We start from the raw sequence: 20,260 nt of genomic DNA, 5'->3' as shown, positions 1-20,260 counted from the left end.
CATTTCTCGGGACTCTCCGAAGCTGCTTCTCAGAGGGGGGTCTTTCAAAGAACCCAGTCAGTAAGGCCGCAAACATGGGTAGTTGACATGCATTCAACATGGAGGCCTGCACCCTCAGAATGACTGGGATGACATACTGGGACAAAGGCGATGGCAACCCATATAGGATGCTGATCAAGATAGCCTTTGGACCTAATATACATTTTATGAAGCTCGCACAGCGTAAGGTAAGACAAGCACCGCTCACCAATGATAAATTTTTATCCACAGTTCAGATATCAACATTTTCCTGGCCTTAAAGTTAGCAGGGACACACCCATATTCTTTCAACTTGTTCAACAAAAAATTTGTTTATGGTCCTCAACCTTTTTAAATGAGTAATGAAAAAACGAATGCCAAAGAAAGTATACATTTGGTACCAGAACGTTTTATTATATTCTTAATTTGTGTGCATATACAATAATGTTTCATATTTTGCTATTTAAACAAGCTTGTTTTATTTTCCTCCTTCTCTTGTATTGTCGTATAGATGCACATGGGAAAATATATTACTACATAAAAACAGATCAACGAGAAAAAGACCACTATATATACTTTTATAGTTGTCATACAAGTAGTGTTTTTGGTGAATTATGAAACATGGCAGCACACTAAATGCAAAGTACAAATACATGAGGCGAAAATACAAAAATATATATAAAGCCTATTATTAATAATAGAGTGCTCTATCGTTGGTTATGTTTAATGGTCTTCAGGCCACTATTTTACATCAGTGGGAGAGTTGTATGTGTCTATCTTGACTTTGCCCAACATGTCAGCTTTGGATACAATTAATACTCGATAACCTCACACTGTTACGGGAGTAAAAAAATACTTTTGACATCATTATTAACTGTTTTATATACTGAAGTAAATATCTTATGTGGCAAGAATTAGGCCCTTGAATCAAAATTGGTCAAAATAACTGATACGGATGAGTCAACAGTCAATGTGTGCATAATCGAATGATAGACCAACGGCCCTGTAAAAAAAAGAAATACTCTCTTCTCTTGGCGTCTTTCCATTGTTTTCCATTTTGAACACATTACTTTTAAAACCTGCAGGGACACATAGCAACGCCTTGGTTTCTATTGGTTAGCTATAGCAGCTAGTCTGCTAACCTTACTTTCAATACCTTCCTTCCACCAGTCAATACCTCACAATCCCTCACTGTTGACGTTACGTACATTACATTCAGGTTATCTTTCATTAAGACCGTTATGTCTCTTACCCCACTAATAACAATTTATTTGAATACAAAAATATTGATTGTCATTCATGGCTGAAATAAACGTGATCACTTAAGCTGTACATCATTCTGCTAGCCTTACGTAGGTCTTGATATATATTCACTAAACAATATACAGACAGAAATGTTCTTTGGTCACTTATTTGCAAAGGCAAAGCAAAATAATGCATTTAGTTACAACACTGATATAAACATCTTACATATTTATAAAGGCAGTTATGTCTGTCAATTTCTGAGCCCTATGGGGAATATGCTTGCCCCTGACAGTGCAACAACTTGTTATAGAATCCACAAGTTCTATATAAAACGTAATCAGCAAGATTATCGTTGCTTCAACCCAAATCCCACAATAATACTTTGACGATAGTTTAAAGAGCTGTTTATGGACACCTTCCTTCTGCTTGAAAGCACTTACATGGTCTTGCTTACAGACCTAGTTCTGAAACTATTCAGGATGGAATGCAACAAGGTGAATAAGCAGTCACACATTTTTCGGATGTTGTCGAAATTCGTGTTGGTTTCCGATAGATGTCGAAAAATTCGCAAATGATTGCTTATTCAACTTCTAACACGGTAGACATATTTGGTTAAAATACTGAATTAACGTAACGGCTGATTATAAAAGGATTGAGATTATTGATGTTTAAGGTTTTTTTTTTGCCTTTTGGTTAGATCGTTGTATGACTACTGGCTTTGGACGGGTACCATGGATACCTGTGAACATTGAAATAAGAGGTGTTCAGGTGGATTGGTGGCGGGTCAGTGCAGATGAAGCTCTCTGTACAGATACAAGGAGGGATGGAACTGAAGGCTCCTAGTTTCCCTCACGGGTGACATTCACCCACCATTGAAACAACACAAACCAACAGTGATGACCCAACCCTATATTGCTTTATGCGATCGCTTATAATCCTGATCCGAGGTCAGCCCTCTGAGTCTTCTTCTCTCTGTCGCTCTCTGTGTCGCTCTACCGGCACTGCGACAGCATGACCTTGTTGATGAAGTTGATGATGGCGGAGGCGGGCTGCTCGGGGTCCAGCTCAGCGAACAGGTGGCAGACGTTCTCCGCCACGCTGCCGGGCTTACGGGCCACGAAGCCAAACACCCTGGGAGAGGGAGGGGGGGGGGGGGGGAAGAGAGAGAGAGAGAGAGAGAGAGAGAGAGAGAGAGAGAGAGAGAGAGAGAGATGGTGGAACATAGGGAAAGTAAGGAGCAAGAGGGAGGGAGAGAGAGAGAGAGAGAGAGAGAGAGAGAGAGAGAGAGAGAGAGAGAGAGAGAGAGAGAGAGAGAGAGAGAGAGAGAGAGAGAGAGAGAGAGAGAGAGAGAGAGAGAGAGAGAGAGAGAGAGAGAGAGAGAGAGAGAGAGAGAGATGGTGGAACATAGGGAAAGTAAGGAGCAAGAGGGAGGGAGAGAGAGAGGGAGAGAGAGAAGACATGGGATGGTCGAGAAGGTAGGGGAAAATGGAGGAGGGAGGGTGTTTGAGAGGGAAGGGGACAATAAGAGTTGAATTTAATAAGACGAGAGATATGGAAAAGGGATACACATGATTAAGCTGGTGAATAAAATCTGTTCCTGAGTTTTCCTCCTGTGTTGATGTGTGCAGTGCTGTGGAAGTATTAGTAAGTCATGTTTGTTTGTTTTGGCCGAGGCTCAGACAGTATCGACGACCATGCAACATTCCTTAACACAATCCAATAAACAGCCACAGGCAGTTCTGCAACAACATAGAGTTGACTAGATACTAGTTAACCACTTGAGGACTAACTAGAGGTGGTAGCAGTGGATTGGAGCAGAGCCTCTACTCCAGAAAGGAAATCTGACGTCTGGTCAAACTTATTTCACACTAGTTCAGTCATTCACTTGCATACTTTCAGTCGCGCACACACACACACACACACACACACACACACACACACACACACACACACACACACACACACACACACACACACACACACACACACACACACACACACACAGCTTACTCATTCATTGTCAACAACACATTCATTCACTATCTCACACACGCACACACGCACACACACACACAGAGTACTTACTGGACAGATTTGTTGTCTGAGTTAGCCCACCTAGATCAGAGAGAGAGGGAGACAGAGAGAGAGCTCTAGCTAAGACGTACACTAATTGCAAGGCATAAGCTCACATACAACAGCCGAAGAACAGATGTCACAAACGGCGTCGTTCCCCATGCATGTGTGGTGCGCGCACAGAAACAAACATGCTTATGCACACATGACAGAAAGGTTGACACGTGTCCATGCAACGTGTCACAGCTCACAGCTCTGTCTCACGGTCACGGCGGACGCAGTGAAAGAATGCGATGACTGCCATGATTTGTAATTGTGGCCGCGGTGGTTTCTAGACGGGGACAAGGCGGGTTTGTCTGGTCTAAACAAGGGGGTTTGGTGTCTTGTGGGGCCCACCTCCTGTCCTTTGGGTCGATGCTGCTGTACGTCACGCTGGTGACCGGGTAGTGTCGTCTGAAGAACAGCCTGTAAGTGGAACACAGAGAGCAGGGGGGGTGATGGGTCACCAGGCATTAGCAATCAATCAGGAGAGTCAGTCACGTGAGTGTTGCTGCTGTGGCCTCTGATTAACCTACGTGACCTACATAATCTCTACCGGTCACTCGAGATGACGAGACCTCATACATCCCAAGGTGACTATTTGAATGGCAGTCAAAGCTATCATAGTCTAGTCTGAATATGAAGAATCATCGAATATACATGAAATATATATCTTCTCTTCTCAAATTATATAATTTGTGTTTGTAGTTTAACCACTTTGACTCTGCAGCAGTGTATATTAATCGCATGTTAAAGGTGACATGTTATACCACCAGGTATAATGTGTGTGTGTGTGTATATATATATATATATATATATATATATATACCACTATTATAAGCCGTTTTGAAAATATGGCTCTTCTGACATCACATGTGGGCGTCCTACATCTAGGTGGACACTTGTGATGTCAGAAGAGGCCGATTATTAAAACGGCTTGTAACGGCTAATCACACTCACACCTGGTGGTACAATATGTCCCCCTTAAGGCCCAATCCCATTTCTACCCCTTACCCCTTCCCCTTACCCCTCCCCCTTGTTTTGAAGGGGTAAGGGGAAGGGGGGGAGGGGTAAGGGTAAGGGGAAGGGGTAAGGGGTAGAAATGGGATTGGGCCTACGTTTTAAACGCGAGCCTGGCTTTCCCTGGGTGGGCGGGGCTTTCAGAGCGTAGGTGGGGAGGAGTGTTCTTCACAAATCACAAATCTTGCATCTGCTCGTGCTTTAAACAAAGCTGAGCAGCATTTGAACAGAGGGAAGCTAGCGGCGGCGGTTGTGTTGTCCGTACCTGCGCTGGCTGTCCGTCAGGGTGATCCCCTGGGCCGTCACCTTGAACTGGACCACGGTGGCGGCCGGGCGCGGGCTCCGGCCCATGGTGGCGTCCGTTGCCTTGGCGATGGCCTGGGGCCCCGTCAGCGACTCGGTCTCCACGGAGTTCAGGTACAACACGTTACAGGCTGCAGGAGGGGGGAAAGAGAGAGCGAGGGGCGGTCGGGAACTCTGACGACCAATCGGATGAGGGCAATAGTTCCTGGTGCCTGAATCTTAAACCACACTATGTAATTCTCTGCCTGGAAGGATTTAATAGAACTAATTTGTTTTACATATACATCTGTATTCATAGTGATATTATGATGAGCTTTAGAAGTAGCACAAGTACTTTTTATATATTGTTAGCACATTAACCAAGGACGTGCATTCTCCATCACCTGCAAACTGCTGAAAAAGTATCCTGTACTTTCCGATATAGAATAGGCCTGATCTAGGGTCAGCCTGAGAGATGAGGATCCCTTGGCAATAAGACCAGTTTGAGCCAGTGTAGCTCTGATCTGGGGTCTGTTCTGGGTGCGAGCCGCTCACCTGCTCCCTGTTTCAGCAGGTCGGCGGCGCTGCTCATGTTACTGGGGGGGTGCACCTCCTGGCCCGCTCCTATCAGCTCTGACAGGGGGGGGGGGGGGGACACACAATCACACATTTACACCTCCTGCGCGGATACTATAGTCGCTTTTATAGTTATTACTATTATAGAGACTACATAATTCCAGCTTAATCCTCCTACATTTTCTGCTTCGGGAACGACATTCACCTATTTCAGTTCCCATTTTGTCGATAACGTTTAGCAAAGAACTTATTCTGTGGTTTGTAGAACAAATATGCCCAAAAACTAGCAGCAAATGTTGATCAACGGATTTGGGGTTTTGTTCCCTTGGCTTTTCCCCTGGTGATATCGTCGGTTGAACGGATCAGTGCAGTACCCCACTGAACCCGGTACGGGGGGGGGGGGGGGGGGGAGAGGAAGCAGACCTTTGTCGGGGATCCTCAGGGTGCAGGGCAGAGAGATGGGGGTGATGGAGTGCTGGTAGACCAGCGCAGAGAGGCTCCCTGTGGGGGCGACAGCACGACGTCAGACAGTCGGATCACAGCAGCGCGCCACTCACTCTTTGTGGGTGGAGCAGGGTGTTTAAACTGCCAGGGTGCTTTAACTGTAAAGGGTTGTTGTGGTTGTGAGTCAGACAGACGGTATATCAAACTATTTACCGGTGCAAATTTAAAGGTGACATATTATGCCACCAGGTGCACACATCTAGGTGGACACGCCCACTTGTGATGTCAGATGAGGCAGATTTCCAAAACGGCTCGTCACACTCTCACACCTGGTGTTATAATATGTCGCCTTTTAATATTTAGCGTAGTATTGGACCCAAAGTGACCTACAATGTGTTGAGGCACGTTAAAGAGCCGGTTCAGGGTTCAGGCGTCTTGCCGAAGGTCTCCTACGACCAGGCTGACCCACCCGGACCCTCTGAGCTGGAGGTCGAGCGCCCTGTAGTCACTAGTACACGATCTATTCAAAGGCTCAGAGCTCGGCAGGCGAGGGGGGGGGGCCTACCGAAGTAGGGCTCGTTCTGGCAGCCCTTGATCTTGACCCCGCGCGACCCCGTCTCGATCAGGAAGTGTCTGACCAGCTGCTCCTGGGGGTCCACCACTGTGACGCACAGGAAGTAGTGGTTACCAGGGGCAACACGGCAACGCTACGTTTTGAACCGAAAACCAAAACTGTAAGACGCTAGATGAATGAATGTAGTGTCGTTTGTGGTTAGACAGTGAAACAGAAGAAATAATCCAAATTAAAGAAGAGTGTAGTTCTCGTCGTAGTAAACGTGTTTGGAGTGACCTCCTACCTTTGCTGCTGTGATTGGATATGTTGGCAGGGGGCGTGGCCACCTTGAGGGCCAGCCCATAGGCCCCCTGGAACGAGTTGCTGTCCCTTATGAGGAAGGCCCCTGGCTCTCTCTCCTTCAGGGCCGCGATCGCTACGGCAGAAATAAATCACCACACTCGACGTCAGGGAGGGTTGAAGGACAGGTCATTTGTCCTTGACTCGTGTGACTCATATTTAGCTGTTCAGTAACTTAACAGGTGCCTTTGTACAAAGCAACATGAGGTGAACTCCGATGCATAAACATCCATTTGAAAGGGAAATAGAAGTGAATTATCCACATGCAATATGATACAATATCATCATGGTCATGCCTACTATCTAGGCCGCCGTTCTACCCCCGTGTTCAATCTCATATAATAAATAATATCTCATTGTTTTAAATAAAATAAACCGTTGCAGCACCTTGTTCTCTGGAGATGGACGGCTTGTACCAGAACCTCGAGCTGTCCTGGACGAACTTGACGCTCACTCTGGTGGGGCTCTCGGGCTCCACCGCCTCGGTCTGGCCACCAGAGGGCGCCAGCTCGCCCACGGTGGGGGAGAAGGTGACGTGGTGCTGCTGCTGCTGCTGGGGGGCGACGGAGGAGGCGCAGGAGAGTCGCCCCAGGGTGCCCGCCGGCCCGTCGCCCTCGGGGGACCCGGGCTGGCTGGGGTGCCGGCGTTTCTCCGGCAGCGGGGGCTGGGGGTGGGAGAGGGTGGCGTAGCAGTGGGGGGCGCCCCCCGGCTGGGGCTGGGCGTAGAGGCTAGCCGGGTAGCCGGCGTGCGCCGGCGGGGACCTGTCGGCGGGCCCCGGGGCGAGGGCCCCCCCCCCCCCCGGGGTGGTAGTGGTGCTGCTGGCCGTTGCTGGCCCCGTGGTGGTTCGTCGTGGGGGGCTGGTGGGGGGGCTGATGGGGGTCCGAGCCGCTCAGCATCAGCCTCCTGCCCAGGGTGGCGAAGCCGGGGACCGGGGAGTCGGACAGAGGGGAGGTGTCGGTGCTGCTGGAGGCGGGCTGAGGGGAGGAGCCGGACCCCCGGGCGGGGGACTCGGGCGCGGGCGCCGTGGAAACGGCGTTGGGTGTGGGCGCGTCCTGGACGTTGGGGGTCCCGTTGGGGGTCCCGTTGGGGGTCCCGTTGGGGGTCCCGTTGACCCGGGTGGGGCTCTCGGGGTGGACCGTCGCCTGGGTGACCACGTGCTGAGCTTTGGGGTCCCGGGCGGGGCTGGGGGTCTGGGGGGCCGACTCCATGGACGGGTCGCTCGAGGCGGGCCCCTGGGTTGGGGGGGCCGGGTCGGAGAGGGCCGGGGTGACGTGGTTCACCGGTACGGGCGCGGCGGCGGCGGCGGCGATGGCGGCGGGCGGGTCCAGCTCGTGGTCCGGGGAGGCGTGCGGCGCCGAGCCGCAGTGGTTCTGCGTCGGGACGGGCGCCGACGGGTCCGCGGCGGTCGCCGTGACGACCTGCGAGCACTGGTCCTTGGGGCGCGGCGGCGGCGGCGGCGAGGAGAAGGGGTCCGGGAGGTGGGTGCGGGGCGGGGCCACGGGGGCCGGGTGGGACGGGGGGGCGGGGTCGTAGTCCCCGTTGAGGATGTCGGTGGTCCGGATCTCCTCCTCCCTGGGGCCTGAGCTGGCGCTGCAGAGAAGGACAGAACAGGGTCACGTCATCCATGGATCACACCAGACAGACAGCAGGACGCTGTGTGTCCAGGACATCTGTCTACGGCCTGACAGGCCTTTGGACTTTTAAATTCATTGCCGTCAGGCCCTCAGCAATGTTCCATTGCGTCAATCGCGTGTCAATACAAGATGTGGCAAATCAGTGAGGTATGGGGTCGTCGTCGGACAGGCGGGCTTTGTTAAACATCAATGGATTAGAAAAGGGACGCACAACGTTTGATCGCTACGCCACTGCTCTCAGTTATGGAAAACATTCGTTAGCAAAGAGCATCAAATGAACGTCTGGGAAGTTTTTATAACAGACTTTGATGACCAGGTGAGAATTCGTCGTACTATCCAACATCTACGTTACGCTGCTTAAAGGAGACCTATCATCCCACCGGGTGTGAGTGTGATTAGCCGCTACAGGCCTCTTCTAGCTGCGTGATGGACGGATTCAGCCTGCCAGCCTACCCAGCGGACCGTAGCAGACGTAGCTCATCCATCCGTCACACATCTAGGTGGACACGCCCACTTGTGATGTCAGAAGAGTTTCAAAACGCCGTAACGGCTAATCCCACTCACACCTGGTGGTATGATATGGGGGGGGACGGGGGGGACGGGGACGCGGCGGACCCTACCTCTCCGGGGGGCACAAGGGGCTGCTGGTGTGGACGGGGGTGGGGGGTCCGGACATGTCCGAGGGGGTGGAGCAGGCCGCCCCGGGCCGGTGGACCCTCTTGAAGGAGCCCTGGGTGATGTGGTCCCTCCAGCCCACGCTCTCGACCGAGCTGCGCAGGGCATCTAGGGGAGGGGGGGGGGGGGATAGGTCAGAGGTCATGGAGGGGGGGGGGGATAGGTCAGAGGTCATGGAGGGGGGGGGGGGGGGGTCTTATTTATGATCTCCGTCCTCGGACTCTTCTCACCTGTCACGTGGGCGTCGGAGCCGGGCGGCGGCTGGCCGTGCTCGGGGGCCCCGTTGCCGTGGTGACCGCCGGGGGGCAGCGGCGAGGTGGACTCGGACTGGTAGCCCGAGGCGTAGCCGCGGCTCTCGGCGGGCGAGGGCTGGTAGGGCGAGTAGGGGCAGGCCTGGCGCGGCGTCTGGTAGCCGCTGCTGCCGCTGCTGTACTTGAGGTCCAGGTGGGAGTGGGCGTGGGAGCGCGACGCCTCGGGGTAGGCGGCGTGGCCCGGCGGCAGGGGGTCGAAGGTGAACGCGCCGGCGGCGGCGGCGGGCGGCAGGTCGTGCGGGCGCCCGTGCGGCGCGAAGGACGCCACGGTGGCGCGGCGGTGCCAGTACTCGCGCTCCCACTGCAGGTGGGCCTCGCGCTCGCGCTCCCAGTGCAGGGACAGCTCTCTGGCCCGCCGCGGCCCCGCCCCCTGCTGCGAGTCCCGGTTCTCCCAGTGGTGCAGCTCCCCCGGAGCCCCGCCCCTCTGCGGAAGCTCCGCCCCTCGGTGCTGTAGCTCCGCCTCCCGCTCCCAGGGGTCCAGGCGGATGCCGTGGTAGACGGCGGCGGCGGCGTCGTCCTCCTCGTCCCTGCGCACGCCGCAGTCCCGGCACGGGCAGCCGGGGGGCGCCATGCCGCCCTCCAGCAGCAGGGGGTCCGGGTAGGCGGGGCCCTTGTTGCCGTGGTGATGGTAGACGTGGGCGGGCGGCGGCGGGTGGTGGTGGTGGTGGTGGTGGTAGGGGCTGCCGTAGTCGTCGCCGCGGCACAGCAGGCGCCCGGGGGCGGAGAGGGGGTGCAGGTCGGAGGGGGGGTAGGGGTAGAGGTGGCGGCCGGGGGGGCTGGAGTCGGAGCAGGGGCGGTGCAGGTAGTGGGTCTGGCCGGCGTGGCGGTCCCACACCAGGTCGGGCGGGGGGAGGGGCTGGTGGGGGTGGGGGCTGTAGTGCTGGCACAGGTCCAGGTGGGAGGGCAGGCCGGACTTGGGGCTGGGGGGGGGGTAAAGATGGAAGAGGCAGGATTAATTAAACAGATCTGCCCCGACGACTCGAACGCCGTTCAAAGGTCAAATGATAAATGTCAATCAAAGACAATGGATTAAAAGACTATCGTAAAATCAACGTATAAGAAGGTCAAACAGTAAATACACCAGTGCAGACATCCAGTTGATTAAAAAGCACTTTTGAGCCCTGATTTAAGAGTGTTCAGGCAGAGCTTCGATATTCTCAGAAGTTGGTTCCAGAATGCAGAGCTTATAACCAAAGTGACCGGACCCAGGTAGCTGAAAGGTTCATGGTTCAAACCCCAATGTCCTCAACCTTATCTGTCGGCACCCTAGAGCAAGATGCCCGTGCCTCTACCAACACATTGCAGTACATCTCATCTCATCTCCAAACCGGGGTCGGGTCGTTGGGACAGCAGCTCCAGCAGGGGGCGCCAGACTTCCCTTTTACAGTTAAGGTTAACAGTAAACACGGCACTAAGCACCACACTAGGTGCGTTTCCATCCCCCTGATTATATGCGAACTTTGAAGTGAAAACACCAAAATTCGCATAAAAATCCTCTAATTCGCAAAAAGGTTTATCCGCTCGCTTGAGTTGGTTTTTGAGAAATGGGAAAGAGAGTAAATTCGCAAAATGGGAGATGGAAACACACTTTTCGAAACAGCTGTGACGTAGCGAACTTTGAACACACAGGACTGACAGTCTTTCCGATTTCCGCATAACGACCGGCCATAGCAACCCTGCCGACATCAACGTGTAACGTCATCACCCGATTCCGCTCCAACCACTTGATGGAAACGTGCCTAATTCGAAATACTTTTTTGCGAACTTTCTAAAGATTCGCATCACCTTTTTAGATGGAAACGCAGCTAGTGGGGCTCACCTGGCGGAGGGCGTGGCCCCGTGGTGCCCGTTGGTGCCCGGCGCCCGGTCCAGGCAGTACCCGTTGGGCATGAGGAGGGTGCGGTCGCAGCCGGGCTGGGCGCAGCGCTGGGACCGGTACCCCGCCCTGCAGGAGCACGAGCGTCCCAGCCTCATCGTCCCCGACGACGGCTCCGAGGGCAGCGAGTCGCCGTCGTCCAGGATGGCGGTCTCGCGCTCGCCGTCGCGGCTCCCGCCCCCTTCGATGCCGCCGAGCATGCGGTCGAGCTCCTCCCTCTCCTGCCGGGTGGGCGGCGAGGGGCGGAGCTTGTCGGCCTGCTGGATGGACGACTGGTTGGAGTGGGCGGAGAAGGTGGAGGAGTCGCAGCTGGCGGACGTGAGCGGGTGATTGGGTCGCTCGTCGACGAACCCGCCCCCCGGGCTGCTGCCATTGGTGGAGCTGAGCGAGCCGGAGTTGGGGCAGCGGCGCTTCTTGATCTGGGCGTAGAGGCTGCCGTCCACCGGCCCCCGCGTGTGGGCGATGTCTGGGGGGCAGGGGGTCAAAGGTCAGGGAAGAATGGAGCAGGGAAGAGACGGAGCAGGGAAGAGACGGAACAGACGGAGAACGGGACAGACGGAGAACGGAACAGACGGAGAACGGAACAGACGGAGAACGGGACAGACGGAGAACGGAACAGGGAAGAGAACGGACCAGGGAAGAGAACGGAACAGAGAAGAGAACGGACCAGGGAAGAGAACGGAACAGAGAAGAACTGAACAGCGAATTTTCGACGCTGGTGGTGTTCAGATAATGTGCTGCATCGGAAAAACTGGTGTTCACTCCAGTAGACCATTGCAGTGTGATTAGATTATTCATAAAGGAAGAGATCTCAGCTCCATCAACTCACCAGACTGACGGCACAATGCCCCTAGAGAGGGTATCAAATTCTTACAAATAGGTCAACGTTTCTACAATACATAACTCAAAATGATTAAGCGATTATATTTGTTCTCTTGGCCCTAAAAAAATGTAAAGTCCACAGGCCGGGTGTTTCATAATCACGACGGCCCGTCCCGGGCGTCTGCTAGTGATTCTCCGATTAACCCCCAGATGTTTGTGTGAAGGATCGCTGCGCTGAACGACTCTGAGTCACGATGCAGAGCGGCCGGGAATCCAACGCGCGTCAGCAGACCGGGCCGAGAGGAGAGGGAGTGTTTGCTGTGACGACCGGAGGAAAAAAGAGTGTTGTGTTGTGACGACCGGTGACGCCCATTCGTCCCCGGAGGGTTAGGGTCGGGGTTAGGGTTAGGGCTCACCTTCCAGGCTGTCCTGGAAGCGCTCGTTGAAGTTCTCGTAGGAGTCCCAGCGCACCACGGGGTCGCCCGTGTTGTAGTCGACGGTGACGGCCGGGTCGTTCTTCTGGATCTCTCGGCCTGCAGGGAACAAGCGTTCATGTGTTGCTACGTGTTGTTTGGAACGACGGCTCGGCTGGCGTTGGATTAGTGTTTTAATGGGAGTGGTGGATACAGCCAGGCTTGTTGGGGAGTGCGGTCAGGCGCTTATCTAATCTTATATCGACTATCGAGTCTTTCAGCGGATGCTTGAAGGATATCCAGGGACTTAAAGGGGCTTCAGAAACATCATTCAGGAGCAGGTCGACGTTTGGCTCTTTGCAGTAGACATTGAGCTACCACCACTACACCATCCATGTCACTTTATTTGCCTTTTAGTTCTCTTTGCTTTGTTTTCTTACCAGTGCTCTGTTTCAATCAAGAAGCACTATGGAATATTAGCCCCTTAATTATATCCAATATACTTAAATGTACTTTAAGTAAAAAGTGTAAGGCGCCTAAAAAGAAGGGAACCAACCTTTGATCTTCTCCGGCCCAGAGGAGAAGACGAACTCCACCGTGGCATCTGATGGGAACCTCTCGTCTGAGGGGAAGAGCAAATCATGCATACGTTAAAATGCTGTCCCAGAGATATCAACACAACTCTTAATTTTTTCCTAGAACTTGTATTCATTGCAGTCAGTTGAAAAGTGTAAGCATTACATTTCTCTGCCAACTGAAAACCTGGCATAGGGTGACATTGGATTCTACTCACTCCCTCCTTTGTATAAACATATCAAGCATACGATTCATACCGTACCATTTATAAAAAGGGAAACCCTGGCCCTGGTGTCGCAGTTGCCGCTTCTACTACCTTGTGTACTTTATGAATCATCCATAGGTGTTTCCAACAGGTGAATGAACATTCCCCTCACCTCTTCTGGCCTCATGGAGGGGCAGCTCCGTACAGTGGCTTCTCTGTACGCTTTAACTACTAACTACTCACTCGCTTCACACAGAGGGTGAAACCAAGCGAAGGAAATGAGGCAATGAGCGTGTGTATTTCGGAATCAGGCAATAATCCAGCACGCACTGTGACTTTCCTTGTTTTTTTCCGTGCTTCTCCCCAGGGAAACTTTGTTCCAACAAACACGCAGCCCTCATAAGTATAAAAACAAGACAACATCTCCCCGGAGAGCAGTTGCTACATCATTTGGTCCGATACAGAGATTAAGAAACAACCGTTTAACGGATTAAAAAAACGCGGCCAGCTTCTTACCTCAGTGCTAAAACGTTATTTGCTCTAACACGCTACAATAGTGTGAATTCATCCCCTGCATGGCCCTCTTCCCAGAGAACGGCCGCTATTAGGACGATTAGTCCAGCGCGGTGATTTACATTTCCACTATTAAAGAGGTTTTTATTCGTGAACGGGCAGTAAGGGCCCATTCAGAACGGGTGAAACCAAGGGCCTTATTGAGCCCCCAAACCCCCCAGGGGCGCGTGTTATGGGTCCTGACTCCCACCAGGGCCACCGCACAAGGCCCCCGTCCCGCCTGACTGGTTGTGAGACGCACTGGTGCGTGCAGAGCCTATAAAACGCCGGGGAAGGTACTCAATACGGCAGTTCATTCGCTTTTCTTCGCTGACATCATTGTCGTTAGTCTTGTCTTGGCTTTATAAGGCTGGGTGGGGCGGAGGTGGAGCGCATTATTCCAACCCTGGTCGGACCCAGAGGGGCGGTGTTTTGAGTTTTACCAGACCGTGAAAGTAAATTCAGTCTCTGAGTCTCTCTGTGATTGGTCACTGGGAGGCCAGTTAGGGAAAAATATCTTACCGGTTGTGCACTGCCTAGTTCGTGTCCAAACACTCACCAGCCTGTATGAAACTATGTGCACATTTACGTTTAATGGCATATTTTTTATGATTGCCCTGGCAATCATCGTAATTCCATTTATGAATGCACACACACACACACACACACACACACACACACACACACACACACACACACACACCTTCAACTTCTCCCCCTATGACTCCTCAACCCCCCCTCCCCCCTCTAGTCCATCCCCCATCATTTGTTTTCTCATCCATCGGTTCCCATTTATTTCCCTCCTCCTCCTCCTCCTCCTCCTCCTCCTCCTCACCTGTGCACGCCTCATCCAGCTCGCTCTTGCCGAACCAGAGCTGACTTCCATGCACGGTGCACGTGTGGAACTGCAGCCGGAACACGGTGTCCCTGTCGGCCGTCTGGGCTCGCCTGTGGTAGCACTTCACCTGCAGGGGGCAGCAGAGGGACGAGAGAAAGAGAGTCAACGGCAATCTAAGCAGCAGAGCAAGTGAAGTTACTTTGAAGAAGGCACTTTTAGATATGGGGCAGTTTGTGATTGGCAGCTGTTGGATTGTATCTAATTTATGATATTTACATAATATCTGAAATGTTATGGGTTCAAAACCCAGGGTGCCCTATAAACCCTTCCTCCTTACATGTATCTCATAGTAAAAATAGAATGCTGGGATCAGACTACACAATATTTGTGTCTTTAACGATGGTCAAATTAGGCAACTCCATCTTTAGGACGTGAAGTTTTCCCGCTCAGGCCTAAAGTTCACCTGGGATTGGGCAGGAGGGGTCAGTATGTATTCACCCACATCCCTGTACACGTGCTGGGAGTTGACCGACCATGTGACAATGCTAAAATAATCCAGACACCAGACTTTATGCCAGGGCATCGTAGCGCATCCCAGATGACACAACGCAACGGTTGACCATGTTCCCCTAAACGGGAAAGGACCCTCCTCGGGCTGATATTGTGTAGTCTGATCCCAGCGTAAATTATGCCGCTGAATAGGAAGCGTCTGCTAAATTGTACGTTAAGGCAAGTATGGCAAACGTTGGGTCTTTACCATAGTAGTAATTACATTTAACTGGCTCTGGGGCCCTGTGTGCCCTTTAAAGGTCTGTGAGGCTTGAAGAACACTCACCATGATGTCACCTTTCAGCAGCAGAGCTGGGTCCACGGTCACACACAGACGCCTTCCACCGGTGCCCTGCAGATCACTGTGGTGGACACACACACACGCACAAAACTTCAATCTCCGTTTAATCCTGTATGTAGATTCTAGAAGGCCAGTCAGTACTATGTGTGATACTGAGTACTTGTGAGTTTATGAGTGGGTTCTGGACTCACTATATGCCGGAGGTGTAGACCAACTGCATGGACTGGTAGATCTTCACAAACGGGTAGTAACCTGAGAGATGGAAAGAGAGAGAGAAAGATGCATACAAAGATAATTGAATTAAATAGATACACACATGGACACACTCTGACACCTACACACAGTCACACATGGACACACAGATACATTATCACTCTCGCTCTCTCGCTGACTCACACACCTTGTTCTCCCTGAAAGTTGGGGAGGGAAGGGATGAGGACCTGATGGAGGAAGAGGGGGCTGCTGTTCATCTTGATCGCCCCAGAGAGCAGACCCCCAAAGTAATAGATATACCTGAGAGAGAGAGAGAGAGAGAGAGAGAGAGAGAGAGAGGGGGTAAAGAAGGAAAGATTGAGAGGTGGGCAAGACAAACAAGGAGGGTGGAGAGAGGGATGTTATTGGGAATAATCGTTATGTTTTAATTGGTCCCAGCCCCGGATTGGGTTCCACGGGGAAAAACAGCAGTTTAAGCGGGCAGATGAATTCCACCTCCTCTGCATGGAATGGGTTGTGCGTTGGAAAGGAATGGCGTTCATAAGGCCAAAACAAGTTTATCTGTAATCTGGGTGTGTGGGTGCATGGAGTAATGAATGAAAACACTATATCCACACTGTATCGCTGTATCCTCCTACTCCTACTCCTCCCTACCTGTTCTGGGACGGCTGAAGCGATGAAGAAACCTTATCTTCACAGAACTTCCTCATGGCCAGGGTACTGAGCGCCTGGTCCGCCCTGCTCACACACACACACACACACACATAGACACACAGACGCACACACACATACACACACACACACACACGCACGCACGCACACAGACACACACACAAACCCATGCAGACATTAAGACTATCAGAATAGGTTTCACAATGTTTTTGATATGTATATATATGAGATTGTCTTTTTTTTCATCTGTTCCATCTTCACAACATCGAGACACACAGTGACCTACCCTGCAGATATCTTGCTGTAGTGCATGTATGCAGCCATTATCACACCAGTTTTACCCTTGTTGCCCTGTTAAGAGAGAGAGTGACAAAGAGACATAGAGCAAGAGAGACAGTCAGAGAGAGGAGGGAGAGGGATGAGGCTACCGTTACATGATAAAGTCCCCAAAATAACTCGGTAGTCACATTCTTGTATGGTGAAGCTATGTGGTTTTGTGATAAAGGAATGAAGGCAGAGGCTAATGACCCCGGAGACAGTAGACAACTGCTAGAGTCTATCAAACTGTTGTTTAGAGAGAGGGGGGGGGGGGGGGGAGAGAGTGAGAGCGGCTAATGAAGTGCGAGAGAGGAGATGGTAGTTAGAGAGAGAGAAAGATATAGAGATCGAGAGAGAGGCAGAAGAAGTGGGAGAGAGTGGGAAGGAGGTAACAAGAGCATGATAACGGGAGCGAGAGGAAGGGAAAGATAGCGAGAGAGGGAGGTGATAAGAGAGCGATAAAGGGGAGATAGGGAGTTTTCCCGCTAAAACACAGCTGGAAAAATGATGAGAACAAATTAAAAAGCTCCCTGCAGAGTACTTTTTTTCTACAGTCTGGGTGTTCTTTACTTCCTGTCACATTCCAGAGAACATTCCACATGCAGATTCCTTCAGCTTCCCCCTGGGACACCGGGAACACACTCCCGGGAACCTCAGCACTGCCTGTTACCGTGACGATGAATAAACATGGCCAAGAGTCCCCAGAACGATGCTGATTGGTTGGATGTGGATAGTAACATATAGCCAGTATAGCCCTAGCCCTTATGTAGGGCCGGAATAGTAGTAGTTGTAGTAGTTGTGATGTAATCACGAGCTAATTACTACAATGTCTACAAAGGTACCATTGTGTCTCTCTGAAGCACGCCCTCCCTCGCAGTCACCAGATCCCCCCCCCCCCCCCGGTGGTGGTCGTGACCCTCGATTGACCTCTGACCTTGCAGTGCAGGACCACCACGTGCTGGGGGTCGGAGGTCAGCCAGGTCTCCATGGCCTTGCACATGGCACAGATCTTGTCCAGGGGGGGTGCGTGGAGGTCAGGCCAGCCAAAGTCATGGACCTGTTGGTGCAGGGAATGGGAGCCGCAGTGTTTTAGATTTAGTGCTGTTGGTTGCAGTAGATCAACCATAATAATAATAATAATAATAATATGTTTATTTTATATTGCGCCTTTCTCACACTCAAGGGCGCTTTACAGAGTCATGAGCACACGGGGGGCAAGACCGTACACGGAATGTTTATGTTGGTGCAAATAATACATACTAAATATTTAAAATATAAAGCGCAATGGTTTTTGTTGTGACATATGTCAAAACTGTATTTTATATGTGTCACTCAAATCGGTTTATTTAGAGGTATTTTTTGGGTGCACATCTGGAAGAGGAGGTAGCTGGATGTTGTGGGTGTAAGGTTGGATTACATCAATACATTTAGTTGTTTGTAACTGAACGCTCTGCTCACCAAATGATAAAAGTGAGCAATACAAAAGAGAAGAGAGTGACTGTTACCTTTGGGTTCAGACGGCTGATGTCGTGTCGCTTTTCAGACAGGTTGAAGAGCTGGGAAACACACAGAGGTGATATAGCTTCTTATACAGTACTATCAATGCAGTATAGTACATGTATCAATATGTAGTACAATTTAAATCTTCATTCAATGTAGTGGCAGGACAGTTTAGTAGCTAGGCAGTCAGATGCTGTCACCCCAAGCTGTGTATCAAGGACATTGATCTGAACTCGGTGTAAGTCGTTTTGGAGGAAAATGTGTCGACTCAAATTATTCATTGTAAACGATCTTGAGCAAAGCTCATATTTCACCGTCTCTTCTCCCTATATTCATCGTTTGTAATTGTGTACAATTGTAAGTGTACAAAACAAAACTTTTTTCTGCTGTAACAAAAACCTTTCTACAAATACAAAACAACAGATCCATGGCACTGATTTGACTCTGGATTTGTTTTTCTGGATCTGGATCTGATTTGGGGTCTGGATCTGCTTCTGGGTCTTGATCTGCTACTGGGTCTGGGTCTAGGTCTGACTCTCGGTCTGACTCTGGACTGTCTCTGGGTCTGGGTTTTGATCTGGCTCTGGATCTAGGTCTGTGTCTGGGTGTGGGTCTGGCTCTTGTTATGTGTCTGGGTCTTGGTTTGTTATAGGTCTAGCTCTTGATCTAGCTCTTGGTCCAGCTCTTGGTCTACGTCTATGTCTGCGTCTGGTGGGGTCTGGGTCTGGTGGGTCTGAGTGTGGCGCCAATCCCTCACCAGGAACTTGTCCTGGTGCTTGGAGCGCAGCATGGCGGTGACCTCCTTCAGGTTGACCCGGTACCGCTGCTCGTCCAGCAGAGGAGGGAAGAATACGGAGATGATGCGCTCGGTGATGTAGGTCAGATCGAAGTCGTAGTTGCGCTCCATCACGCGCTCCATCACCCGGTCCACACTGAAGCTCCTGGGGGGGGGAGGAGACCACCAGGGAGAGGGGGTTGTGTGAAGGAACGAACAATGGAGAAACAGATGATATTAAAGGTGACATGTTACACCACCAGGTGCGAGTGTGACTGGCCGTTACAAGCCGTTTTGAAAATTGGCCTCTTCTGACATCACAAGTGGGCGTGTCCACCTAGATGTATGACGGAAAGATGAGCAGCGTTTGCTACAGTCCACAGGCTGGTAGACTGCTCTATCCAGCACACATCTAGGTGGACACGCCCACTTGTGGTGTCAGAAGAGGCCGATTTTCAAAAACGTCTTGTAGCGGCTAATCACACTCACCCCTGGTGGTGTAGCACACCTTTAACATAACGGACAGGGTGTTTGGAATGACTGTGTGTGTATGCAGGGTACTCTACCTGGGCAGGGTGCTTCTCTGTTTGGTGTAATTCAGCGACTTGGTCGACCCCTGAGGACAAACAAGCAAACCGCAGTTTAAAGTACAGACACATGTTTTTTTAAACATTGTTTAGCATTTGGATTCAAAATCCGGAATAGTCATTAGTCAACAAATCGACCGGTTTCCGTCCACATGAGATTAGGGGTGTTTATTAGGGGGATAAAAAGGGCAGTGGGTGGTGACGTGGGGAGGCAAAGGGGGGAGGGGGGGGGGGGGGGGGGGGGGGGAGGAGGAAGGGAGCGGAGGTGACGTGTTCTCACCAGTTGCTGGGTGTGTCGAGACGGTGCCGTCCCCCTTCTCTGCTGGGGTCCCGGAGGGGGGGGGAAGGGGGGGGGGGGAGAGGGGGGGGGGGAGAGGATGGAAGGAAGTGATAGGTGCGGTGTCCAGGGGTGTTAGCGAGGTAAGGGCGATGATGGGAGCGAGAGAGGGGGAGGGAAAGAGGGGGGGAGGCGGAGGATGGAGGGAAGAGGTAGTCGGTGGAGGGGTCATGATGGCGGAGGAGAGGGTGATGAAGGGCGAGGGAGAGGGTGATGAAGGGCGAGGGAGAGGGAGAGGGAGAGGGAGAGGGAGAGGGAGAGGGAGAGGGAGAGGGAGAGGGAGAGGGTGATGAAGGGCGAGGGAGAGGGAGAGGGTGATGAAGGGCGAGGGAGAGGGAGAGGGTGATGAAGGGCGAGGGAGAGGGTGAGGGAGAGGGTGATGAAGGGCGAGGGAGAGGGAGAGGGTGATGAAGGGCGAGGGAGAGGGAGAGGGAGAGGTGGATGAAGGGCGAGGGAGAGGGAGAGGGTGATGAAGGGCGAGGGAGAGGGAGAGGGT

General features: G+C 51.9%; 1 protein-coding gene across 1 annotated transcript; it reads right to left on the bottom strand.

Annotated features, from left to right (window-relative positions):
• Positions 1–407: 407 nt before the first annotated feature.
• Positions 408–19,774, bottom strand: LOC132462934 (tensin-2-like). The gene is made up of 26 exons (XM_060058718.1): positions 19,708–19,774; positions 19,407–19,456; positions 18,823–19,006; positions 18,071–18,121; positions 17,500–17,622; positions 16,534–16,598; positions 16,230–16,313; positions 15,763–15,875; positions 15,554–15,614; positions 15,348–15,423; positions 14,510–14,639; positions 12,898–12,963; positions 12,345–12,461; positions 11,050–11,572; positions 9,150–10,150; positions 8,865–9,027; positions 7,372–8,200; positions 6,998–7,325; positions 6,555–6,686; positions 6,263–6,358; positions 5,677–5,754; positions 5,233–5,310; positions 4,661–4,829; positions 3,733–3,801; positions 3,349–3,378; positions 408–2,394 (listed from the first exon to the last, which is right to left on the bottom strand). The coding sequence occupies exons 3-26, from the start codon at positions 18,982–18,984 to the stop codon at positions 2,256–2,258; spliced, it is 4,683 nt and encodes a 1,560-aa protein (XP_059914701.1). The 5' UTR covers positions 18,985–19,006; positions 19,407–19,456; positions 19,708–19,774; the 3' UTR covers positions 408–2,255.
• Positions 19,775–20,260: the final 486 nt, after the last annotated feature.

This window comes from Gadus macrocephalus, chromosome 1, assembly GCF_031168955.1.
Source record: "Gadus macrocephalus chromosome 1, ASM3116895v1".
Taxonomy (NCBI): domain Eukaryota; kingdom Metazoa; phylum Chordata; class Actinopteri; order Gadiformes; family Gadidae; genus Gadus; species Gadus macrocephalus.
The sequence above is the reverse complement of the archived record's forward strand: the minus strand, read 5'-3'. Positions and strand labels throughout refer to the sequence as shown.